The following is a 27,443-nucleotide window of genomic DNA, read 5'->3' on the forward strand; positions in this document are numbered from 1 at the left end:
ATGGATATGTTGTACACAGGATGTTCATGAATATTTGGTGCTTATGATGGACAAGAGTGTGCTGGATGGACTGATTTGACAGCCTCTAGCTCCATTCTGACTGCAATCTTGCTTCTTGTAGAAAGATAATTGAGAATTATTTTGTCTGTGGTGGTGATGTAGTTGTGGGTAACCCTTGGTAAAGAACACAAAACCAACGGGAGAGGAGGAGCAATGCCCATTGTACAACAAATTCTTGGAACTTGGCCTTCATAACTGTAAGGAAACTATCAAAAGGTGATATATTTCCCAAGATGGTTTTCGTTTGATATGATTGAAGAGAATGGAAAATATTTTCTTATTCCAAAAATTCTTTGTGCCAAATGGAGTGAAAGCTTCAGATACCAGTCATTAACAAAGACATTGCTTTCTGGTATTTTATAAACAGAAATTATGATTCTGAAAATTAGTGTAAAAATTGTAGTGTGAGCTTATCGGCTCACAACTTATGTACCCTGCCCAGTTTTGGTCTTGTAGGCATTCAAGGGATAAGATTGAGAAGTGTGTTTTATTAAGAATTTGCTTTTCACCCTTCAAAGGTGATGCTGACTGAATAGGGATCTCATTGAGATATCAAAAATAATAAAAGGTAAATCTGTAAAACTACTACACAGGAGCTAAGATTCAAGCTGGTAAAAGACAACTTTCTCATTTATTTCAAGTGTTAATTTGCGGCTACTGGTAAATTTACATTGCCTCACTCATTTTGTTTTCTATGTTGCTGGTGTCCTGCATTTGTACATCTTGATTTGCAATAATACAACATCTGTTCATGTTTTTGAATTTTTTTTTTCTGCTTTCTTATGATTGTGTCACAAGTTTTCCAATATGACCAGCTTTTCTGAATTCCGGGATGCAATTCAGTGGTTAACTAGTCCAAACGCTACCAGATCACCAACGATGATGTTTCAAACAATATCAAAGATTGTTTGCGGGCATTCGGATGGAGGTGGCCTGCAGATACCTTTCCTGAACTGGTATGAAGATGATAACTACAAGGCTTTCTTTGGCAGGAATAGCACAGATGAGAAAATCATCACTTTTAGCAATTTAACATGTGAGTACTGTATGATTACACTCTCAATACATATTGAAAGAAAAACATTCACATACTTAACTTGAGTTGAAGCAGTCTTAGCCCAGCTTCAAATGGGTGTGGGTCTGCAGCACAAATCATGCACTAATTCATTGACCATTGACAATTGACAATCTTATTGAAGGCAATTTACAGATTGGCTTGTACAGAAACTGGAAATCCCACACTCCCTGATCTGTGGACACCCTGTGTGAAGATGGGCGAGCAGATCTGTGGACCTCATCACCTGCTTCTGGAACTGGCCAAGGTGACCATTAACTGGTCCAGGCAGTGGTCTGTGAAGGAGGTCATAATTCCCAACTGTCTGCCCCTTCTTCATGGTTACATGCATATACGGTTGCCCATGGAGAAGGGCATGCTGATTCCATGGGTACAGTAGAGGCATTTGGAGACTAATAGGCTGTACAGGTACTGGTGCACCATCACCTCTGGTAATTTCCATTTTAGGAACATAGGAACAGGAATAGGCCATTTAACGCTTGAGCCTGTTCCACCATCCAACGCAATCGTGGCTGATCTATCGCCTAACTCTATATACCAGCTTTTGGCCCATAGTCCTTAGACTTTTTTTAAGCCAAAATATTATCCCTGATTTGAAATTTCACAACTGATCCAACATTCTCTACCATTTGCGGAAGAGAGTTCCAAACCTGTACCACATTTTGTGTGTAGAAGTGCTTCCTAACGTCTTTCCTGAACACTCTGGCCCTAATTCTAGAATTCCCAACCAGTGGAAATAGTTTACCTTTATCTACCCTGTCTTTTCCTGTTAATATCTTGAAGACTTAGATCAGATCACTGCCTAACCTTCTAAATTCTAGAGAAAACAGGCCTAATTTGTATAATCTCCTCAACGTAACCCAGGTATCCAGGTTTCCTTTTGTACCTTTTTGTTACAGAGACTCACTGGTGGCTGTCTAAACCAATATTGTTCATTTAAAAGGATTGAAACTGGAAATTTTATGCTCCTAATCTATGGATACACTGTGCAATGAGGGGTGGGAACATCTGAGGACCGCCTACTAGGCTACTCCTGGACCTGGTAAATTGATGGCCATTGATGGTCCAACTAGCAGCCTCAGAGGGGTCTTAATGCACATCTGTGTGCCTGATTTCTATGGTTACTATGTGCTCATAGAGGGGAAACGTGCAAAGTCCACTGGTACAGAAAGCACCTTTTATGATTGGTGGATACTGCAGGGGATGGGTTGCATCATCATCTTTGGGAATGATATTTTAAGTTTGACAAGCTTCTGTTTTTATTTTGTAAGCTTTCATCAGCCTTTGATTTTTGTTACAGTGCCCAACTGGAGGTTGTTCAAACCACTATTGTTTCACATTAAAATGATAAAAACTGAAAATCTATTACTTGGAACCATCACGAAGTTAGAATTAATGTGCATCATTATGTGTTCACCTTTTGAAATCAGGCTAAGTAGATTAGAAAGTGAATTAGGAGGTGGTTGAACTTACTGAGAAAGAGAGGTTGTTGGAGATAGAGAAGTTTTGGGGCAGAGGGTGGACAAGATGTTTGAAGCTCCTGAAGCTGGTGTAGAATCAGGATTGAATGTTTGGAAGTATATAATGCAGAAAAAGTGGGTGAGCATGGGGATGATAGTGGAACCGGTGAGGAGACCTGGTGTGGATTTCGGGTTAAGTTCAGGGGAATTCACAAGGAACTGCTGGAAACAAATCAGTGTGGAGATGATATTGTGGTGAGTAAAAGTACCATGCACGCCATTGCTTAAAGAGACTCGCAACATATTAAAAGTAGAAGTAGGTAGTCATGGTAATGGATGCGCTATAGTGCTTGAATCTCAGTACAGAATCTAAAGTAACCCTGAGATTTTCTACCATTGGGTGAGTTTTGAACAGGATCATGGAGCTAGATAAGGTCACATTAAAGCATTAAGCTTCCAAAGATGATAGATTTTGATCTTGCTGAGCTGTTCTGATGTTGGACAGATAAATGGACTGATGATGTGAACAATATAGTGCATATGTATCATATTGGGGAAAATCAAATAGGCTAAGAGGGAAACTTTGAATAAGCAGGAGGTAGCTTTATCCAGGAAAGCTTAGAGTGCGCTTACTCTGTACCTGTCCCATGAGATAGTAGAGGAGATCTTGAACTCAAAATCTGACTGCCACCTTAAGCAGCTGTAAAGAGAAAACACAGAAAATCTGGAGAATGCAGCTCAGCGTCTTGGCCAGTAGCTAACAGCTTTATAAACAAAGGATCAAAGCACATGGGATCTTGTCGTATTAAATTTGCCAGCTATGTTTTTTACATTTCAACAGTGACTGTACATGAAGAATTTTGCTGCTTGGAATGTATGTTGTGATGTTCTGAGGTTGTGAAAGTTGTAAAGGCATGATATTTATTTCATTCTAATGGTGCCAAATTTAATTTTGAGCTCCTGATTTTTATAAGTTAGGAATTTTTATTTTGAGTACTTTAAGATTTTAGAACAACTGAGGTGAGGATGAAGTTTGGTGCAAATAATGTACAGAATATTAAAAAGGACTGTAATTGTGATCTGAACTGAATTTTTCACCTTGCTTTCTATAGCACCTCACTGTAATGATCTACTTAAGACTCTTGAATCTTACTCTTCGATTATGTGGAAAAGTATCAAGCCATTATTTGTAGGGAAGATACTGTACAGCCCAGATACTCCAGCTACACTGAAGATAATGAAAGAGGTACGTGATTTTAGGACTAAAAATATCTGGCTGAAATTTATGTAATTGGAGTGGTTCACTGTTCATAAAATACAAAATCAGAACAAGTTTTGAATGCCTGTCAGGGGTTAGTTTCTGCAATGATTTTTGTCAATTTGAAGGTTTGTTTTAGCTTGACCAAGTTGTTTTTACACAGTAGCTAACTACTTAGGATTTCTGGGTGGTGAAATTTCTAACTTTTAGTGACATGCTGGGTTGATCCATTTAAACAAATCAAAGCAACTTTCTCACCACGTAAAGAATTAAATTTGTACACTCCTAACATGAACAAACAAATGTTTTGATTGACAAAACTGGCTGTTTTTGCTACTTCATGTACCTCATACTGAGTTAACTAAAATCCAAGCAACTAATTATCCAATGATTCCTCTCTTATTGGATATAAGTAAATGGGATCCATGATGTGTCAGTGCAGGATGACCATATCTTGACAATTGGAATTGAAAACCAGGCTTGAATATGTTGAAGTTGCTAACTGTTGTTTTTCCTTCTCTCTTATCAGGTGAACAGAACATTTGAGGATCTAAGCTTGTTGCAAGAGGTACAAGGAGCATGGAATGAAGCTGGACCCCAGATCTGGAAGTTTATGGAAAGTAGTCAGGAAATCCAACTCCTGCAAGTTAGTATTTCCCTTACTGTCATTTTCACACATTTATTAGTTTACCTGAATTGAAACTCTGACTTCTGTGTCAGAACCATTAGGGCCAGGGTTAGCAATATTGAAGCATTGCTACATGCAGTACTGAAGTGTGGGACTGAAGGGGTGCTTCACTGGGCAAAACTTTGAACCCTTTTCTGGTTCAGCTGAACATGAAAAATTCAATGGTATTCTTTGAAGATCTTTCTCTCTTATCCACATGTTCTATTTAGGTAACTTTTTGAGAATAGTTTCCAATGCAGAATGACTGATGCATTTTTAATATAATTTATTACCTTGAGTTGGATAATCAGGTACAACATAAAAGCTAGTTAATAATTATGTGAAGGGTGAATTGCCTCCAAGTGTTTTGACACCGATAATGTCAGTGTGCCAACAAAGCTAACGCTATGGCAGGTGAATGTTACTTCAACTCTATTGAAGTTTTTTTTTGAAGTGGGCAGAGTTGGGATCTCTATTAGTTACAAGCTCAATCTCCTGAGGCTCAGGCTCCTGACAGCTCCTCCTCATAAGCAAGATTGAAAGGTCCTACCAGGAAAGGAGATTTTTGAGAATCTCTTTTCTGTTAAAGACTCAATTATGTTATGAAAAGACAATGTCTAAAGCTATCTACTGAAATGTACAGTAATGGGATACTGTTAGTAAGCAGTTCTCAAGGTGCTTATGAATTAGCATCATGTAAGATAGCTTTATGATTTTTTCATTATAGTTGTGATTTTCCAGTAGATAAATCTGTATTTAACAACTGTAGATTAGCTCTTTCTATTGTATGTGTGGAAATAGGCAACTATTGCTAGCCTCAAAGTCTGTTCTGGAACCCTTTCCCACTATGAACACAGTCAGCAAATCTGTGGCATAATCAGCTAATGGTAATTTGTATAAATTGAGGGTAATGGTCATGGAGAGGGTATGATTTAATGAACTGTATCTAAGGGGCAAAGTGAAACTTAACACAAAATTAGAAACTCTAGGGCTGATCATTGTATGTCATCAGAACTGCCACTACAACTAATGGCTGGATAGAGTGCCGCCACTAATCCTCCATTTCAGATATTTTCCAGTCAAGTTGATTCAAGAATATTATTGCACCCCTCTGGAGCAGGTGGAACCTGAACCCAGATCTCCTGGCTTAGAGATAGTTATGCTACCACTGCACCACAAGAACCCCAAAAATTTGTGTCAGCGGAAATAACCCAGGTCGTTTTATATTTTCAAGCTACCTAATTCAGGGATGTTACTAGATACCTGGTTTATAGGTAGGACACTGCAACTGCACCACCAAAACCCCTTAGACCGAATATAGAATGGAGAATTAAGAGTTTATTGGATTAGCAGTGGTAAAAGATGAACCAGGAGTGAGTCTTAACAAAAAGAGTTACTTGTCTTAACAAGATATAATATGTATAAGATTTTTTGGCTACTTCAACAATTTCTAACACTAACAGGAAAGGAGGATGATGTGCCCCTCTCCATTGGGACCTCGTACCAGATTCCTGCTTCTCCACCAAGACTGACATCATCAGATTGAGTGAATGGATCTAAATAAAGCTTCCAATATTAACACAATCAGAACCTTTTCAACTTTATAGAACATCAACCCCCCAAGCTTTAATCCAGAATTAAAAAGTTGTTCATTCATGTATATAATTACCACCACATCATTCACCCTCTCCATCAAAATATTTGACTTCGAAAATATAGTTGATCTGGAGTTCTTACAGTTCTTTTAGAATTCTGTCTTTGGGCTTGGAAGATTAATAACTTTCTTGCTTGAGGACTGTTGGCCCTGATTCTGATCTTGACCCCGATGCTGATCTTGACCCCGAGTTGGCCTGTAATCATTTTTCGAATCCTTTATTTCTTGAATGTCCTTTGTGAAGGATGTTGTTCCCTTTAAGCCTGGTAGTTGGTCTTCTACTTTATCTGGAAGACCTGTAGCCTCCTGAATTTCGTTCACATAGGGATTCTTCCTGCTACATCAGGTAGTTGTCCCATAACCTCATCCTCAGGGACCTTTAATCTCATCAGTGCACATCATGGGAGTTTGCTGCTCTGTTGAAACAAGTATTTTCTTCCTTGCAGCATCCTATATTTTTAGATCAGGCAACTATTTTTTGACTGTGTCCTGATGCTGTGGCTCCATGGATTTCCATGAAGTCGTATGCAGCTTATCTTCATTTTGTTTGAGCAATTTTTTTTATTATTAATCTGCTCTTACATAAATTCTTTACTTAAACTTGTTAAGGAGATTGGATATCATCATTTGCCCTCTATAGATGCCTTTCTGTTGAACTAGACATTCACATCCTCAATCATTGGTACTAAAGGATTACTGCTTACCTAGCACTATCTTTGCCACTGATATTGATAATTCTCCTTTGAAAAACAAAAGAGTGAAATGTTGTTCCTGAAGTAGTGACGGCTCATTATCTGACATCAATGTCAAATCTGGTGTATCAATTTGTTCATCAAACTGCTTTTCTGCCTGTGCAACTTCAGCTAGAGATTTCTGAATGAGCTCAAATGTTGATGTGCTCATTCTTACTCTTAGCATTTGATTCTTCTGACAAACTTATGATTTATGTCTTCTGATCTGCCTTCAGTGATGATAGGACTGTTTTCCAGACTTGACAACCCTGTGTAATTGCATATTTCCCAGTGAGTTATGAAATCTTTAATCGCTTTTGAAATGTCTGCCCAGTAAACTGCTGACTGAGCCTTGGCTGCACAACTGGCAATATCCAAGATCCCATATGTTTCCTTTCCAAAACTGATTTGCAGGATTAGGATATGTACAGAGCGCTTAAAGTGTTGGTGGTTACGCACGCAAAGAGATTGATACAGTAGGGTAAATATCATTAGAAAGTATACCTGAGGGATTCCTGTGAGAAATTGGTGATCCAGCTGACTCGAATTTGATGGAACATGTTTATGACAATGGAGATTTCAGTGATTTTATGCTTGATACACGGACAAATGTCATATCAAATTAGATACCATGGCTGAAAGAAAAAGAAGTTATAGCTGACAGAAATGAAACGTAATGGCACAGGTGGAGTAGCTCTCAAGGGCAAAGGCATGCTGCAAGCAACACTGGAACACAGAGCATGAGAAAATTGAAATCATCTCAAGTCAGGCTTCAGCAAGCGGGAATAATGAGCATGGAGGGGAGGAGAAACCGAGTGGGTTGCTTCCCTCCACCCCAGCCCCACTACCTGCCACACTATGCCTGGCTAAGGTGGGCCTAAAAAGCTGGACAGTTGGTGCCAACCTCCGCTGCTTCCATAGTGTAGTTTTATGCTTCCCTGCTATCTCCTTCCTGGTGACCTGTAAATTTCCAGCCATCAGTTCTGCTACAGCTTTTTCATCATTTATGTGTCATCTGTGTTAACAGTTCCTCAAATAAATTTAAGTGTCTCCAACTCTCATTTGTAGTGTCGTGCTAAAACATAGATGCCAGACCAGACAAATGGTTTAAAATGTTTACATGACATCAAGGCATGTGACATTTTGGAATAAAAATACTGCTTTTGCCTAAGTTACTATCTATATGATGGAGTCAGTTGTGCATTCATAATACACAATAATATCAATAAACACAGAATCTAGACTGTAGGTCTGTTATCGTAGATGGGTAAGTAGTTTGTGTTTTTGATAAATTTCATGATATCTGACTCAAGAATCCAAATCTCTGGCAGAAGAGCAAAGAAGGGACAGGTTGCCTAATTTGATCACATTTGTTAAAATAACTAATCGTGCTATTTTGTCTTCATCAGAAAATGCTGAGGAACCCTGCTATCGCTACCCTTATTGATCTACAACTTAATTCTACCTCTTGGACTGCAAAAAGTATTGCCAACTTTCTGTCGAGCCAAACTCAAGAGAGTGAGAATTCCATTTACACCTGGAAACAAGCTTATGAAGAATTAGATCAAGTGGTCAAATCTTTCTCCCAGGTCTTTGAGGTATGTTTCTGTTAAAACCTATAGCACTTAAAAGGTTTCCAGTTCAGAGAGAGATCCTCAGCTTGGCCAAAGCTCCAAAATTGGAGTACAGTTTTTTTAAAAAATCTACACATTTGGAAATCTTGTACCTATATAATTTGGAAAAAAAGTTTCAAAATAAGGAAAATTTGGACTGTGATTCATTTTCTAACAGTTTGTAACCCCGACACCCAATCAACTTGAGTCAGGCGTGAGAATACTTAGTAATTTTAGTTTAAGGGATTTTTTTGACAATTCTCTGGATTCAGAAAAAAGGTAAATTATAATTTAGTGGTGAATTAATTAGTATTGAAAGACTGATGTCTCTTTTTACTCATCCCTGAGGCATTTTCACATTGAGTATTGTATAAATTTAGCTTGAATTATGAAGTGGATTAGAGCCTGACTCTGATGTTTAACGTGAAGAATGTCAGCTAATTTGTTAAAAAACTAAAAATATTTTATGAATGCCACTCACAAGTATGAACGTTTGTGAAATGAAACCGATTTAGATTTAGATTTAGAAAATTGTCGTTATATGACACCAACCTTCTCATGTTCAAATTGAATAACTTCATAGGTTATGTTTCATTATAACTCTCTAACTATGAATGTCGCCATTGTCAATTAAATTGAATGTTATCTTCATGTTCTTCATAGTGTGAAATGGCAATCCCTTGATGTGAAGCAGCTGAGAATATTATTTATGCCACTATGAAATACACATGCATTGCCAGTGATTTTTGTAGGTTATGGAGCAGTTCTCAACAGGATAAATTTTATAGTGTGGGCTTACCCAAAGTAATAATCTGGGTTCCCTAGCAACATAAGAGTGGGGCTTCTGCCCCTCGGTGACAAGAAATCCCAACCTCTAGTGACTAGCCAAATGGTTGGAAGCTCAGTAGTCCCAGAGGTATCGTGTGCCTGGACTGTGAGGGAGTCCCAGGGAGAAGTTTCATAATGCCAGTTGTGGTTAGGTAATACCAAGCTGAAAAGTTTTTGATCATAGAAAGTGGAGGAAATACAAGGTGGTCAGAAATTCTGTAGCCGCCCTGGAAAAGCATGAGGTAGTATGGAAGATGAGAGATGATCTTGACTACAACACTGAATGGATGCAGGAAGGAGGAAGACTGTATCTGGTGAACAAGCTTGGGAGGAACAAAAATGGAAAAGTTAAAGAGGAACACTAATCACTGACAAAACTGAAATTTGAGAAAGTCCCAGTGGAGCAAGGCAGAGGATGAGGCTTTAAATAAATCTCTCAAATAATTTTGTTTACATGGACACCTGATGATCTGCTTATATTAGCATGTGCCTGAGCCAGCTGTGCCGTGTTTATATTTTCAGTTCTCAGTGGACTGCCTCCATCCCTGTCTATCCTGGGAATGCCCATAGGTAAGCAATAAAGATCTTAGCACATGTACTTGTGCTGTCTATGTGAGCAAGTCCCCTGCAATGTGGATAGTGGAACTGCTCATTAATGGAAGCTGGAGTCTCTGGTTTAAACTCTGATGCCTCTGGATTTGGTGCAACATGAAACCTGTTGTAGGGATTTTGTTTCCTGATACCTGGAACTTGTATCACACAAGGTGATTTTAAAGATAGCCTATTGTTATCGACCTGTTTAGATGGTAGTAAGTATTGAGACATGAAATATGATGTTCTCTCACTGCCACTCTGTGATGCTACTATAGTCAATGCTGTCTCATTTTTCTAAGGTTCTAAATACCTTGTCTTACATAATCTTTGTCCTTGATCTTTTTGAAATATTGAAATCAAGACTTGAGTCTTCCACTGTAACTCATTCTTTGTCAAGATCACTTTTTGCTTGAGACATTAACTTGTCTGTTCTCTCCATAGCTACTGACTGACCTGCATGTTTCTGTTTTTGTTTCAGAATTCCAGCATCTCCTCCTGAATTGCTTCCAGCTACAATCTAAAATGTTCTCAAATGGCAACATAGCATAATCTAAACAGTAGTTTTTGATTCTTGTCAATTTCTCTCCAACTCTTTCTTTAATCTTTAACATCCTACACTACTTGATTATTTACCTGGATTTTCTATAAAAATATAAACTACAATCCCACTTTAAATCACACTCTTTCGTTTTCCTTATGGACATTGTTCTGAGTAAAGGTTATTGCTTTTTCTTGACAGTGCATATCTCTGAATAAACTAGAAGCTGTTCCGACTGAAGAAAAATTAGTAGTCCGGGCATTGCAGCTTCTGGAGGAGAGACAGTTCTGGGCTGGAGTTGTGTTTTTGGTTGATGAGCCGACAGGTGATGAGTTTCCCACCCTTCAGCCCCACATCAAATACAAGATCAGGATGGACATTGATTATGTCGCTCCAACCCACAAAATCAAGGATAGGTATGGTGTCATGTTAATCAAACTCAGTTTTTTTTTGGAATGTAGGTTGAAAATTTTCTCAGATATTCTTTATCCTTGTGATTTCACCAGAAATCTCATTCATGTTGATGAAGATTTTCCTGCCATATTAGTTATAGAATTTTGGTGGAGAGGCAAAGTTAACACCCAGGAAATGCCTGGCTATATTCTTTTACTATTTTTTATGTCATTCCAGAAATTTCCCTGAAGTGATCAAGTATTCAAGCCTGCTGTCAGATTCAAGTGATTAACTGTTGTATCCCAGAAAGTGAAAAAACACTTTCCATTAACTTCAGCTATCACGTTATCTCTCAATGGTTCTATGTTTACTTTTATTAAACAAAAAGAAGTATGGCTGTAGCCTGACTACACAATGTCTGTGTCAGATTCTGTATGTGTTACTTTCTCCAAAATATTATCTTTGCCACTTAACAAAATTGAATCATTTATTTCTGACTACCGTCATGGCTTGAAGTGATAGAATAGGGTCAGAGTGAATTCCATCTCAAGTTTCATTTACTTTTAGGGGAAGCTGCTGGTGTTTTGAGGTTGCCCATCTGTCCTGGAAAGAATCAAAGTGGCTGAATACTAAATCTGCTTAAGTTGCTATTGCCAAATCAGTCATTTTTGCAGACACTGTATCTGTATGTGACCACAAATATCATTGCAGTTTATGATGTTGAGGAATGTCATTGTTTGGTGCTTTGCATTTTCTGACCATTGGGGCCAAGGGGCTGGGACTAGGAAAGATGGCCCACAAATGTGATAAAATGGGGCAACTGGAAGTAAACATTGTGTGGATAAGATTTTTAACATGCTGTTGATGTGGGTAGATCATGTGTTTATGCAAAAGTTTAAACTTCAATTATGTAACCAAAAAAAATCAGAAAACCTCCTGGTTGCCTGTCAATTGCCTGTGATAATTCTGAATGATAAAGCACTATGAATTTCATCTTTCAGCTGGTTAGCGTTTTGGAGTTTCATTGTTACAGTAGCTGAGGGAAGTTGCACTGCCATTGGCAGGAAGACATCGTCCTGAGCAGTCCCTCCAGATCAAGGATAACTTACTTGCACTTTGGTTTAATGAGTTCTGAGATGGTTGATAAATCAAATTTACGATGTAAATATATATACATATATGCAAATTCTACCACATGCAGGCCAGGTGGTGTTGGAGGTTGGTGTGCTCTCTCCAATGCCTCAGGTATTGACATGTGTGCTACCACTGACATCCCCCAACTGTGTTTGGTGCATTCCTGAATAAACTTTCTCTGTTTTGGCCAGTTGCAAGCTGCTCCCAAGAGTTGGTAGGCATGTTTGATTTCTTTAGGGATACTGTAAGGATATCGCTCAAATGCTTCTGCTTAAATCCCTATTTGGGGAGGGGTGGGGGGGGCGTCTCCTGATGTGACTGAATTCTGAGCAGAACAGCTGCTTTGGAAATGTCATGTGGAATGTACAAGCGACATGTCCCTTCCAGCCCAAGCAGGAAGACTTAATTACAGCGAGATTTATTTTTCAATATCAGATAAAAAGGAGGAATTTGGCCGAGTCTTGTTACTGTGATGAATGCTACTTTGCTGTGCTACCTCTTTAGGTTTTGGGACCCAGGACCTGAAGCACTCACAATTCGGGACCTGCAGTACATCTGGGGAGGATTTGTTTACATCCAGGATTTGGTGGAACAGGCAATTATTCGAGTACAGACCAATGAACACAAGAGGACTGGACTTTATTTACAACAGATGCCATATCCATGCTACGTAGATGATGGGTAAGTGCCAGAACAGATATAGATGATTTATGAATATAAAAGAGACCGTAACATAGCATAGCAGCTCCACACTGTTGTCTCTGACTCCAACATCTGCAGTTCTTGCTGGCCATTTGCCTAGAGTTGGGATGGGAGCACAGCAGAGCTACCCACTCTCAGATGGCGGGTAACAATTGTCTTTGATTTTATGGCAAGTGTCGGAGAATGAATATAATTTTCCAGTTCATCTCGAGGTGTCAAGGAAGTGGTAGCTGCCTGGAAATGGCCTTCCAGTGGCAGACCAAGATGACAGCACTGAAAGGTGACTTAAAGACCCTCCCTCCTTCCTGGCTTCAGCTGTGACAGAGATTGCTAACACAATAAAGGCCCGAAATCTAAAGTTTGAGAGATTATGCCTCAATCTGAAAGCATCTCCTCTCACTTGCCTGAAAAATCAGCTTGTTTCTTTAAGTGTTGGAAAGTCTCCTACTGACTCTCCCAACTTTGCAAGTCTGCCAGATAGCAGGCTTGCCCTCTGTCTACTAATTAGCTAATTTGGAGACTCTGTCTGCTGGCTGAGTGTTTTGCACACAGTGTAGACTTCTGGCCCCATGTGACCCTGAGGGAGGGGTATGCCAGTCCATAGGGAATATCTCACCCATGAGTTCAAGTCCCACAACAATTATGGAATTTAAATTTAATTTTTAATAAATCTGAAATAAAATTGTGTTGCGATTAGTCATTGATAATTGTGAATTATCAAGTTGCAGTAAAAACCAGCATGGATCACTAATGCCTTACCTCATTTCGCTCACAAAGATCCCCACTGCTTGATGTTTTAACTACCCCTGAAATGGCCTAACAAGTTGCTCATTTGCTGCAAACTGCTAATAAAAAAGTTGAATAAGAATGGAGCATACAGTACAGGCTGAGGAATGTCCCAAAAAGTCCTGCTGACTAACATTTGGAGACTTGTTAGAGAGCTGTCTCAATGACTGGTCAAGCAATTGGATGTTATGTCATACTCACCAGAGCATACCTTGCAGCATGTGTCGCAGACACCTCCTCAATCATCCCTGTCCTGTCCGCTGGCAGAACAGACTCATCAGAGGAGGCAGCAGAATAGTAGATGGTTAGTTTAGTCAGCCTGCAACCTGGGATTCTTCATCATTGTCTGTGGCTCCTGAATTTTTGTTAGATCAAATCTAAATTACACAAAGGAACCTCATCCTGACATTTTATCCCAGCTAACAACATTTAAGGAGATTTTATTTTCAGCACGTTTTGACTGTTCCAAAATAATATATTTGTGCATTTCTAACCCACAAATTTATATGGAGTGCTAACTTTACATCATCTAATTACTGAAGTGGCTTAATGCTCCACTCAGTGCGGTATTGGGTGTGTGCTGATCTCAGCCAGGAAGATGTTTAGTACACCAGCATTGGCCTCTGGAGGTGGGAAGCCATTCATTAACCCATTCCCGATCACTATCCCTTTAACTCCTGTGGAACTAGCACTTTTGTCTCCTATATGAAAGATAGTTATTTGAGAGGGGTACAGGTATGCCAAGCATATATTGAGTCTGTGTTCCAGCAAGAATCAGTGTAAACTGGAGAGACGTTTAGAGGCAAATCATTGGATTTGTGGTTGTCAGTTTTTATTTGCTGATGACTTCTCACTTTTTTTTCCCTGAAGGAATACACACAATGAAAATTGAACTCAAAGTTTCAGAAGGATCAACACTAAATGTGATCAACACATTTACAATGAACAGAGTAAATGTAACTTTTAGTTAGACAGCTAGACTGCTAGAACAAACCACAAGAAAAAGTATTCAATGTGCAAAGTAGTCTGGTCATAGGCCACAATCTAGCTTACTTCCTGCTGATCAGAATTGTATATTCAGTACAGTTCGTGGCTTAGAGAAAAACCATGAGGCTAACCCCCAGTATCAAAGGCCAAAGATATTAGGAAGTGTTGGGGAGATGAGGACTTGTCAGCCTGGAAAGGAGAGGTTTCCTGAGTGGTGATCTTAGAAAGGCATGTAAGGTAGTTAAGGGAATGTGAAAAGATTAGAGTAAGTAGGAATGAGTTTAAGCTAGTGAAGAGAGAAATTTCAGGAATTCTGTGTCCTAGGCTCTCTGATCTTCAGACTGGAGGAGGCATAAACCTGAAGCATTAAAAAAATTCATTGCATGGTGCAGTAGGAGGGTTATGATAGTAGGATCTTTTTGTAATGATTAATGCAAACGGGCTAAATGCTCTTTGTCAAAAATAATTACCTCATGATCTTGCAACTTAAGACAAATTTAGTGTTTCAAATTCAGTTTTAAAAGCCAGCAGGATAATTTGAATTATGATTAGTTTTGTAGCTGTTACTAAATTGAATAAATTAGTGAAATGTAACTATTAATTGAAAAAGCAAATTTGAAACAATTATAATGTCAGTTATTTTGTGCCAAGGGATGTAGTAAATTTCAGATAATCAATTCTAAATGTCTGTTTAACATTGCCATAACACAGGGTTCTTTCTATAGAACTCCAATGGATTCTTTCTCTCTTTTGAAATCTCTTGTTGGCATTTGGTCCCTGGCCACTTTCTGATACCTCATCCAGGTGACCATAGATAGTTTAGAAAATGTTGATAGACCATTTAAATTGATGGCACACATTGGCTTTATACTCATCTGTCAGTTATGTTGCATATTTCAGGAAGAAACGCAAGTCTGATTCTCAATCCCTTTATTAATTTTCTGCCAAACTGACTTCAAGCGATGAGACAATTGCCCAAACCATCCTCCTGACTGAGGCCAATAATGTACCCTCTGAAATTCCTGGTCTGTGTCTTGTGTGTCCCAATACACTCCTTGTGAACTTACTATTTATTCAGATAGTCTGAGCAGTATTAAATATATCCTCTTTCTGAACTCAACTCTATATTCCAAGCTGTTTCACTGATTGTCTGTCTTCTTCCAAACAAGTCATTAATTTTGGTTTTCTCTTAAATCAGCTTCTTGCGAGTTTTGAATCGTTCGTTGCCCCTCTTCATGATCCTGTCTTGGATTTACTCAGTAGCAATGATAGTCAAGAGGCTGGTTCATGAGAAGGAGGCCCGACTAAAGGAAACAATGAAGATGATGGGACTGTCTAATGGAATTTTGTGGGTCAGCTGGTTCATCAGTAGCTTCATCCCTTTCCTCATCAGTGCTGCTTTTCTCACGTTAATCCTGAAGGTAAATGCTCTATAATGGTTGAAGATGACAAAATTATTTGAACAAGATGACAGATATTTTAAACTTCAGTTAATCTTCAAATTGAAGACTATTGCTGAGGGAGTTATTGATCTTTGTTTCAATGCACATCTTGCAAACGCCTGTCATTTCTGACTAAGCACTAACCCCAGTGACGACTTTACTCCAAACCCCTGTGGGTTCTAGTGCAGATGTTAAATTCTGCTAACTTTGACTATTTCTTGTATGTTGGCTTTCATCCTGAAAACCTTTTCTGGAAATCAGCAATAATTATCTTGTGATCATGGCAAGCCCACCTGTTGGCTCTTGGCTTTTCTCATATTTCCCACTATGTCTTCCACTGATCCCACAGCTGTGTTATGCTGCAGCATCACATGTAATCATATGCATGGCAGGGAAATCTGGACTTGAGCTTGCTCCTACATTGTGGTGATTAATTATATGAAACTCCTCTATAGATTGGCAATGTACTGCAGAATTTGAACTGGTGATAATCATTAACTACGATCTTTGAAAAAGTTTTTTCATTTGCACCAAACTTTTGAATTTATTCTTTACCTGAAGATTTGAACTTCCCAATTTTCTTCGCAGCATTCACTCCTCATTTCCTGTTTTCTCTCAATATATGTAGAGGATTCCACATGTTGAGATTAAACTTTGAACTCGCCAACATACTTAAAGCACAGTTAATTTCAAAGTATATTAATTCAACAAAGAAAGTACTAAAATGATCTCTGAAGCAGTTTAAAGTGTGGTTAGTTTGAATCCAAATAGATATTTAACTGTTTACTTTATTATCTGAAGACATCAATGTTAATCTCTCCTATATGTTATAGTTGCTAAAAATTAATTTGTAGGTCTACTGGATTGAGTAAAATAGATTTATTTTGGTGGATCTCTATTGCTAAGAGGCCTTTTAATCACATAGTTACTGTGATAATCATTAATGTCTCTTTCTATTTGTAATTTTAATACCATAGTTAAATTGCAATGCTACTTAAGCTGCCTCAGCTTTCCTGATCAACTGCATTTACACATCCAGTGCTAAATGCAACATGTTTCTATGTTCAGCCCCGGCTCAGTTCAGAGTTAGCTGACCCCAGCTGGGCTGTCACAATTCACTTCAATACCCCAATGTTATGAGGTGGGGAAATAAACAGTCCAGATTCCTGAACTCAGAACCATCATGAGGTTTCATGTGTGAAGAATATCCCTTTGGGCAGGGTGAAAATGTCATAGGCATTTTGGCAGAGACAAGATTAGAGATTAGAAGATAAAATAAATTTCCCTATCCTTTGCTTTCAAGATTCACTTCCTTGACCACTAATGCACAGTGGCAGCAATGTGTGTCATGTGCAAGATGTACTTCAGTAACTCACCAATGCTCCTTCCAAACCTACCACCTAGAAAGACAAAGGTAGCAGATGTGTGGAGCACCATGTCCTGCAAGTTCCCCTCCCAACCCCACTCTACCCTGACTTGGAAATATATCACCATTCCTGTCATTGGGTCACAATCATGGAACTTCTTCCCTAGCAGCATTGTGGGAATACACATGGGCTGTAATGATTCAAGAAGGTGGTTCAATAAATGCCAGCCTAACCATGATGGGTTAGGGTTAGTGATGCCCACTTTTTGTGAAGAATGAAAAAAAAGGATGGGGGATGAAAGGGACAGTTCCTGACATAAACAGAATAGCCTTGTATTTTCATGAAGTCTTTTGAAGTCATGTTTCATGGTTTTCCAGCTGACTACTGTATAATGATTGAGGAAGCTCTGGACATGTCTGGAGTAATTAGTTTGGATCTACTAACTGGCAGAGAAAACAGACCACAAAATATTTACTTCCCCCAATCAGAACTTTTAAAGTGTTTCATTCCAGTTATGCTATTGGTTTTTTTTTTGTTACTGCAACATCATACTTAGTGGAACTTGATCATCTTTTGTTTGCAACTTAAGTAATAATAATCTCAAAGAGAGGTTGGACAATTCTCAAGCATATTTGTGTGCACACATTAAAAGATCAGCATGCTTGTCCTGAATAGGGACATAAAATCATGAATAGGCAATTCAGTGCATCACACTTTCTCCATCATTCAGTTTGATCATGGCTGATCATCTACCTCATATCCACTTTTCCACACTAACCTTATATCCACTGAAGGCATTGGTGTCCAGAAATCTATTGATTTCTATCTGGAATCTGCTCCATGAATGAGCTTCACAGCCCTATTTGATAGAGAATTCCAAAGATTCACTGCCTTGAGTGAACAAGTTCCTCCTCAGCTCAGTTCTAGATCGCCTACTGCTTAGTTGAGTATGTCCCCTGGTTCTAGACTAACATACCAGGGGAAATATCAATGTCCATGCATCATGTCAGGTAAGAGTTTTGTAAGTTCCAGTGAGATCACGCCTCATTCGTCAAACCTCTAATCAATGTTCAGAACAAAGAATTATATTTCTTTTCTCTTTTGTTACAGAAAGGAGAGATTCTCCCATACAGCAACCCCTCTGTTATATTTGTATTCCTTGCAACCTTTGCTGTTTCTACCATCATGCTGTGTTTCCTGATCAGCACGTTCTTCTCTGGTGCAAACCTTGCAGCCGCTTGCGGTGGAATCATTTACTTCTCCCTCTACCTCCCATTTGTCCTGTGTGTGGCATGGAGGAACTCGGTCACTTTCCCACTTCAAATATTTGTGGTGAGTTTAATGGCTATTATTGGCATGATCTAGAATGGCTATTGTAATTGTAGTTACTGGATGAATCCAAATGCTGTTTCTTCTGAAACAAACAAAACAAGTGTCAACAATGTGCAGGGCTGGATGAACACAGCAGGCCAAGCAGCATCATAGGAGCAGAGAGGCTGACGTTTCGGGCCTAGACCCTTCATCAGAAAAGGGGGAGGGGAAGGGGGTTTTGAAATAAATAGGGAGAGAGTGGGAGGCGGATAGAAGAGGGATAGAGGAGAGGATAGGTGGAGAGGAAACAAACAGGTCGAAGAGGCGGGGATGGGGCCAGGAAAGGTGAGTGTAGGTAGGGAGTTAGGAAGGGGATAGGTCAGTCCAGGGAGGACGGACAGGTCAAGGGGGCGGGATGAGGTTGGTCGGTAGGAGATGGAGGTGCGGCTTGAGGTGGGAGGAGGGGATAGGTGGGAGGAAGAACAGGTTAGGGAGGCAGGAACGAGCTGGACTGGTTTTGGGATGCGGTGGGGGGAGGGGAGATTTTGAAACTTGTGAAATCCACATTGATACCATTGGGCTGCAGGGTTCCCAAGCGGAATATGAGTTGCTGTTCCTGCAACCTTCGGGTGGCATCGTTGTGGCACTGCAGGAGGCCCAGGATGGACATGTCGTCTGAGGAATGGGAGGGGGAGTTGAAATGGTTCGCGACTGGGAGGTGCAGTTGTTTGTTGCGAACCGAGCGTAAGTGTTCTGCAAAGCGGTCCCCGAGTCTCCGCTTGGTTTCCCCGATGTAGAGGAAGCCACACCGGGTACAGCGGATGCAGTATACCACATTGGCAGATGTGCAGGTGAACATCTGCTTGATGTGGAAAGTCTTCTTGGGGCCTGGGATGGGGGTGAGGGAGGAGGTATGGGGGCAGGTGTAGCACTTCCTGCGGTTGCAGGGAAAAGTGCCGGGTGTGGTGGAGCTGGAGGGGAGTGTGGAGCGGACAAGGGAGTCACGGAGAGAGTTGTCCCTCCGGAAAGCAGATAAAGGTGGGGAGGGAAAGATGTCTTTGGTGGTGGGGTCGGATTGCAGATGGCGGAAGTGTCGGAGGATGATGCGTTGGATCCGGAGGTTGGTGGGGTGGTACGTGAGGACGAGGGGGATTCTTTTTTGGTTTTTATTGCGTGGACGGGGTGTGAGGGATGAGGTGCGGGAGATGTGGGAGACACGGTTGAGGGCGTTCTCGACCACCGAGGAGGGGAAGTTACGGTCCTTGAAAAACGAGGACAACTGAGATGTACGGGAGTGGAATGCCTCATCCTGGGAGCAGATGCGGCGGAGGCGAAGGAATTGGGAATAGGGGATAGCATTTTTGCAGGAAGGTGGGTGGGAGGAGGAGTATTCTAGGTAGCTGTGGGAGTCGGTGGGCTTGAAATGAATATCGGTTTCGAGGTGGTTGCCCGATATGGAGACAGAGAGGTCCAGGAAGGGGAGAGAGGTGTTAGAGATGGTCCAGGTAAATTTAAGGTTGGGGTGGAAGGTGTTAGTGAAGTGTATGAACTGTTCGAGCTCCTCGTGGGAGCACGAGGCGGCACCGATACAGTCATCAATGTAACGGAGGAAGAGGTGGGGTTTAGGGCCGGTGTAGGTACGGAAGAGGGATTGTTCCACATAACCTACAAAGAGGCAGGCGTAGCTTGGGCCCATGCGGGTACCCATGGCTACCCCCTTTGTCTGTAGGAAGTGGGAGGAATTGAAAGAGAAGTTGTTGAGTGTGAGGACGAGTTCGGCTAAGCGGATGAGGGTATCAGTGGAGGGGGACTGGTCGGGCCTGCGGGACAGGAAGAAGCGGAGGGCCTTAAGGCCATCTGCATGGGGAATGCAGGTGTAGAGGGACTGGACGTCCATGGTAAAGATGAGGTGGTGGGGACCGGGGAATTGAAAGTTCTGGAGGAGGTGGAGGGCGTGGGTGGTGTCACGGACATAGGTAGGGAGTTCCTGGACCAAGGGGGAGAAAATGGAGTCGAGATAGTTGGAGATCAGTTCGGTGGGGCAGGAGCAGGCGGAGACAATGGGTCGACCAGGGCATTCAGGTTTGTGGATTTTGGGAAGGAGATAGAAGCGGGCAGTGCGAGGTTGGGGAACGATGAGGTTGGAGGCCGTGGGTGGGAGGTCACCTGAGGTGATGAGGTTGTGGATGGTTTGCGAGATGATGGTTTGGTGCTCAGGGGTGGGGTCATGATCAAGGGGGCGGTAGGAGGTGGTGTCGGAGAGTTGGCGTCCGGCCTCGGCGATGTAGAGGTCAGTGCGCCATACTACAACTGCGCCTCCCTTGTCCGCGGGTTTTATGGTGAGGTTGGGATTGGAGCGGAGGGAGCGGAGGGCTGCACGTTCTGCGGGGGAGAGGTTGGAGTGGGTGAGAGGGGTGGAGAGGTTGAGGCGATTGATGTCTCGACGGCAGTTGGAGATGAAGAGGTCGAGGGAGGGTAGGAGGCCTTGGGGTGGTGTCCAGGAGGAGGGGGTGTGTTGGAGGCGGGAGAAGGGGTCAGTAGAGGGAGGGTCAGGTTCACGGTTAAAGAAGTAAGCGTGGAGGCGGAGGCGGCGGAAAAACTGCGGAAAAAGGCTTAGTGTCAGTTCTTCCCTACAATTCAACTGCATTCCATAACCCTGATACAATATACCCATTCCCAGCCCACGTAATCATTTAAATTCTTGAGAGAATGTTTTGCATGAATATCTCCTGATCACCAATGGTCATCAAACAGAATCCAAAACATTCATCTATCCTAATTACTTCACTGCTCAATTTTGGTTTGTCATTCTGTGTAGTGAAGAACTCCAGAATCATATGAGGCATTTAATAATAATTGATTATATTCAATCCTACAAACATCAATTCAATTTCTAGTTACAGGTTTACATAATCAGAATCTATAACAGGGCAATAAGCTACTATTTTCTATAGTTTGATCCCATAACAACATTCTTTCCCCTTTTTTAGAAAAGCATCTAATTGCTTCAATAGTAACTCGGTACATTACTTTAATGACCTTCCCATCTATTTTAGTCCACCTGTCTACTGAGATATGGGTATTAAAAAGAAAAGATATTTTTTGTTCTAATATATCAACTTTATATCCCCTGTCATTTGAATTCTACCCCATAATGATAAAATCTTGTAAATTCTTTTGAAGAGTACTATTTGATCACTTGTAAGCATCTTACTGAACCATCCTTAATATTTAATGTGTCTGGATTATTTTTGAAGAAATTAACTAATTCAGTAGCTCCATCAGGAAAAAAAAAATTTTCTCAATAGTTAAAGTAAGAATAAAACTAAGGTGCTATTTAGAATTTGTTAAGTACGATCTTTAGATTAAGGTAAGTATGGGGCTGTTTTTCCAATTTGAGCTTCTTGGCCACATAGTTCTAATGCATTGAGCCCTCAATTCTGAAATCAATATGTAAACCAGAGTTGACAATACACTCGTGACATAATTTCAGATAAACAAACTGCTTCAAATACACAGTCACTTGATGATGATCTCTGACAACCATCAAATCTTCAGCAAACTTATCAAAACAACTGAACTAGTAATTCCTCATATCAGGTAAGAGTTACTGCAAAACTGCAATGAAGTAATTAAAGTGAATAGCAATCTACTTCAGAACAAATCTCTCCCATTTCCTATTCATACAGGATGAACACTTTTTTCAACATTACAACTCACGTTTGTGTGTTCATTCAGAGGTGCATGCAGAGCACTTTAAAACATTAAACAGAAGCAAAGAGTGGATTAGAAGTATTAAAAGGCAATTTATAAAAGCAGGGAGAAAGATGACGAGACAAGGGTGTGCATAGTACTCCAAAATCTGGGACATAAAAGCTACTTCCAGCTGTTAAAACACTCATCCATGCATTATCACTTCTAGACTCAAATACTCCAATATATTTTGGTCAGCCTCCCAATGTCTACCCTCCACAAACTTAAATTCGTTCAAAACTCTGCAACCATTTCATTCAAAATCCTTGAGTTAGTTGGCCTGCACTGGCTCCAGTTGAGAAGTGCCTCAATATTTAAAATTTTCATTCTTGTTTTCAAATCTCTCTATAGTCTTGCTCTTGTGCCTGTACCACCTCCAGTCTGAACCCCGCAAAAATCAAGGCGCCTCCAATTCTAGTTTCCTGTCCTGTTTCTCGATTTTAAATGGTCAACAATTGAGAGCTGTAAGCTACCAAGCCCCAAGTTTTCAAATATCCTGCTTAGAACTTTCCATCTCTTTTCTTCCTTTTAGATGCTTTTTAAAACTTATTTTTTAAATGATCATCTGCCTCAATTATCACCTTATGTATCTTGACATCAAATTGTGATTGATAGTGCTGCTGTGAGTTGCCTTGAGATGTCTGACCATCATAATGGAACTACTTGAATGCAAATTGGTGCTGTTGAAGAGTTTTTTTTGGGGGGGGCAGAGGATAAAGAGAAGGGAAGTCTCCTGATGCCATGTTCAGTGCATAGGTGTACACTGGGGAGTGAAAAGAAGTCAAGATTTTTCACTCATACTTCTGGAAGTTGATTGCAGGAATGACAGGTATTAATATGGTTCACTAACATACTTACAAATATAACCATGATGACGAAGGCTGCCAGGTAGGAGGTTCTAGCCATCCACATGCTAACAAAACGATAGTGTTCTCCAGACACTACATTGCGTAAAAATCCTGGTTGAAAAATAAAACATTGTTGATGGGACATAAATCAATTTATTGTGAGTTTTTATAAGTTATTTGAATTAAAATGCTACCATTTTGCTTCAAGTGGCAATTACATTTTAAATGTCAACAATGTCAATTAATTCATTTGGAATGGAGCTCACAAACAGCTCTAGCTGTGGACTTGAACTTACTGTTGCCTAAGTGGTTCTGGCAACATCAGGTTAAATTTGTTTCCTGGTTAATTTCTATTAACACAGATATATAAGCCCATCAATTATTAATTATACCAGTGATTATTGGAGTTATATAGAATACATCAAGACCAAGAATTGAATAAATTCTGATGTATTTTGAATTTAGAAATACCTGTTCAGGAGGAGAAAGTTATGTTCTGAAGACATATTACAGACTGGATTTGTGTTCTCTGAAGCATAGGAAATTAAAGGAGTGATCTTATCGAGGTATTTACGACTAGCAATTAGATCAGTTAAAAATTTAACGGAATGTAGACAGCAAAAGAAAGAATTGGGAAAACAAGTTTCAGTAATGTGAAGAGTCAAAACTATGTTGACCTCCAGAGTAGGTTTGAGGATAGGCGATGAAAGGAATCAGTATATAGAGGAAATGTTCAATACTTTGCATCAGTCCTCACTTGAAGACTATGTTCACTAAAAAAAAATTGTATTATCAGACTAACATCATATTTTAAGATAGAATTAAGAATTTGGAAAAAGAGCAACTAGGTCAAATTATATTTGTCCTAGTCGCCTCAGAGATTGGACGGATGCTACATCAACCACAGTCAAATTTCAATACCTACTGCACTCTGGGTTGTAGGCTAGAAGGTAGCTCATTTTTGTCCCTATCTTTTAAAAAGCTGATTAGCCAGGCATAAGTAAGGTCAGGCCCATTAACTGGATATCAGTAATAGGAAACATATTTAAGGGAATAATTAGGGATGCATGATAAAAATGCTTGTATATGGTGGGACATACTGGGGACACCCAACAAGGTTTCATTGAAAGGTCATGCTTTTAACATAACTGTATAGTTGCAGCTGTAACGGAGATTATGAATGAGGGAAACCAAATAGACAATCTAACTTCGAAAGCTTTTGTTAAGGTAATGTAGACAAAGCTTCTCTACAGGATTATAACTTCAGGAACCCATAGTAACATTTCTGAAGAAGGGTCCCAACCAGAAACGTCAACTTTCCTGCTCCTCTGATGCTGCCTGGCCTGCTGTGCTCCTCCAGCTCCACACTGTGTTATTATAGTCACATACTGAATTGGTTTAGGAACTGACAGGCAGGATGCAGGCAAACAGTTGTTATATATGGATTTGGATCTGTTTGGAGCCAGTCATGCTGCAAGGAAGTGTGTTGGGTCCACTGTTCATAATAATTTTTCTTGATGATCTGAACTTAGCCTGCAATGCACAGACTGCAAACTTGTGCATACTACTAAAATACCAATAGCCTAACCTCCAAGAATATCTATATACATATTGAAGTTCATCTTTGTACTAACTAAAGAAACTATTATGCCTTATGGGTGTAAGTATTGTCAAAGAAATGACAGTAGTAGCAGAAGGACAATAGGAGCAGAGACAAAAGGATAATATGGCTAAAAGTAAATTAAAAGAAAAGCACAAATAAGAACAGAATAGCAAGTAAAGGCAACTATGTTCCCATGCAAACACACATTAGGCAACACAATTGAAATGATAAGGTATAAAGGAATGGAACCTCATTGAAATCATTAGGCCATCGTGGACACTATATCTCTATTATAATATACATCAGTATTGGCACAATAGCACGGATAATAGTCCATAATTGTTGAAAATAACCAAAGGATCAAATGAGACCTATCTGGTCAAGGGAGGAAACAAGGGGTACAAGTTAACTTTGTATTGGACACATTTAGGTATAAAGTTTGCAATTGGGTTAAATTGGACTCCACGGGCTTTACTGTCTAAAAGGAAGTATAAGCAGGGATTCCCTGAGATTGCAGAAGAATTTGGCCAAGAGTATGGGATTATCTAACAGTCACAACAAGGAAAGAACCAGCTATGCCCATTTCTCATACTGTATGGATGAAGATATTGGGGTATAGGCTGGCATGGTTACACTTGTGCAGGTTGCAACTTCTGTTATTCCAGGGAATAACAGGCAATATAACACATCATTGCACTTTGTGAATTACTACTCAGATACTATAACGTAATGAGCCTTGCTTCTACTGAATAAAATATTTGATCAACATCACTAATAATGGTCAAAATCAAATTACTTGGAACTTAGAAGTGAAAAGGATAAATCATCCAGAAAACTAAACTATGAAGTTATGAAGATCCTTTTGAGTGTTAGAACTGTAAATGATGCTTGTCTCTTCAACTGGATCTTAATTTATTGGGAGATTGTGCTCATATCCGGTATGCTGTTTAATTTGAAAGTGTACTATTGTGTATGTGGACAAGTTAAATATCCAACAGCGATATACCCATCAAGCAAAGTATTAAAGAACACATAGAAACAAAGGAATCTGGATGCTCTACTTAGATTTCTAAAGCAATGCAGTGAAATGAAAGCTACAAAAGAAAGTTCTGGGTGCATTTGTAGGATAATGGATAAGAGGAGACATACTAATTTGACACTTACAAGACCTTGGTGAAGCCTCACTTTAAATACTGTCTGGGTTTGATGCCTTCACATGGCATGTTACATTGCAGCTTTTGAAAAGGGTGCAAAGAAGATTCAAGAGGCTATTTTCCAGTGTAAAGCATGTTGGTTATCAAGATATGCTGACTGTTGCAACTATGCTTTACAGAAAAATCGACCTATTAATGATCAGACTATACTTTATAAGGCTTAAGCCTTATAATGGCATTCAATGGCATCCTCATTTCTGAATCTCTACTGTCAACATGCTGGGAGTTACACTGACCAAAAATTGAACCAACTTGGTCCCTCACCAACTCTCTTCCACTCTCAGGGTGAGTTCGTAGGTAGCTGCATCAGTCTGTATAGCCACTGTAAGCTCCGTTACACCTGGGGCAAGTGGTGGTCAGGGGAAGGGCTGGCTGGGGCATTGGTGTGGCAGTACACTCCTTTCGCTGGTTACACCTGGCTTCCATTTCTTCCCCGATGGCAAGTCTCAAGGTGCTCAATGCCTTCCTGGACAGTCCTTAACTTTGGACAGTTTTGGGCCATTGATTCCTAGGTGTCTGTGGGAATGTTGTACTTCGCAGTGAGGCCATGAAGGTATCAGTGAAGCATTTCCTCTGTCCACCTGGAGCTCTCCTGAGGTTTCAAAATACAGCACCTGCTTGGCAAGTCTCGTGTTGGTCATGCAGACGACATGCCCAGCCCATTGTAGCCAATCAAGGGTCGTCAGTGCCTCGATGCTGGGGATGTTGACCTGGTCAAGGGTGCTGATGTTAGTATCTTTCTTCCCAACTGATTCGCAGGATCTTGCGCAGACAACATTAGTGGTACTGGTCCAGTGCCTTGAGGTGTTGGCGATAAACAGTGCACATCTCAGAGCTATATAGGGGGTGGGAACCACCACAGCTCTGTAAACCATGATCTTGGTGTCGATTCTGACATTGTTGCTCTCAAACTGCCAAAGGCTGCACCAGCACACTGGAGGTGATGCTGGATCTCTGCAACAATAGCTGCTTTGGCCAACAGGACACTTCCAAGGTACTGGAAGTGGTCAACATTCCCTCAGGCTGAACTGCTATAAGAGCAAGCCAGAAGCTAGGAATTCTGCAATTAACTCACATCCATGTCCCCTTATTGTCTGTCCACCATCTACAAGGTGCAAGTCAAGACAGTGATGGAATACATCCCAGTTGCCTGGATGTGTTCATCAACACTTTAGAAGCTTGACACCATCCAAGACAAAGTGTTCTGCTTGATTGGCACCCCATTCACTACCTAAACTTTCACCCAGTTCATCACCAATGCACAGGTGACAGCAGTGTGGACCATCTACAAAGGTACACTGCAGTAACTCAAACATTCCTCCAAAAGCACCTTCCAAACCTGCAACCTCTATTGCCTCGGAAGTCAGGGGCAGCAAATGCATGGTAACAGCACTAGCTGCAAGTCCCCCTCCAAACCAGACACCA

General features: G+C 40.4%; 1 protein-coding gene across 1 annotated transcript in view; it reads left to right on the plus strand.

Annotated features, from left to right (window-relative positions):
- The window catches only part of abca7 (ATP-binding cassette, sub-family A (ABC1), member 7), a 181,282-nt gene that overhangs the window by 67,751 nt on the left and 86,088 nt on the right, over window positions 1-27,443 (plus strand). Inside the window, exons 9-16 of the mRNA XM_048613899.1 lie at window positions 859-1,096; window positions 3,708-3,841; window positions 4,383-4,499; window positions 8,315-8,503; window positions 10,680-10,894; window positions 12,510-12,686; window positions 15,679-15,901; window positions 18,400-18,621. Coding sequence (XP_048469856.1) covers window positions 859-1,096; window positions 3,708-3,841; window positions 4,383-4,499; window positions 8,315-8,503; window positions 10,680-10,894; window positions 12,510-12,686; window positions 15,679-15,901; window positions 18,400-18,621 — 1,515 coding nt within the window. The remainder of the gene's footprint in view (window positions 1-858; window positions 1,097-3,707; window positions 3,842-4,382; window positions 4,500-8,314; window positions 8,504-10,679; window positions 10,895-12,509; window positions 12,687-15,678; window positions 15,902-18,399; window positions 18,622-27,443) is intronic.

This window comes from Rhincodon typus, chromosome 29 (assembly GCF_021869965.1).
Source record: "Rhincodon typus isolate 14 chromosome 29, sRhiTyp1.1, whole genome shotgun sequence".
Classification (NCBI taxonomy): Eukaryota; Metazoa; Chordata; class Chondrichthyes; order Orectolobiformes; family Rhincodontidae; genus Rhincodon; species Rhincodon typus.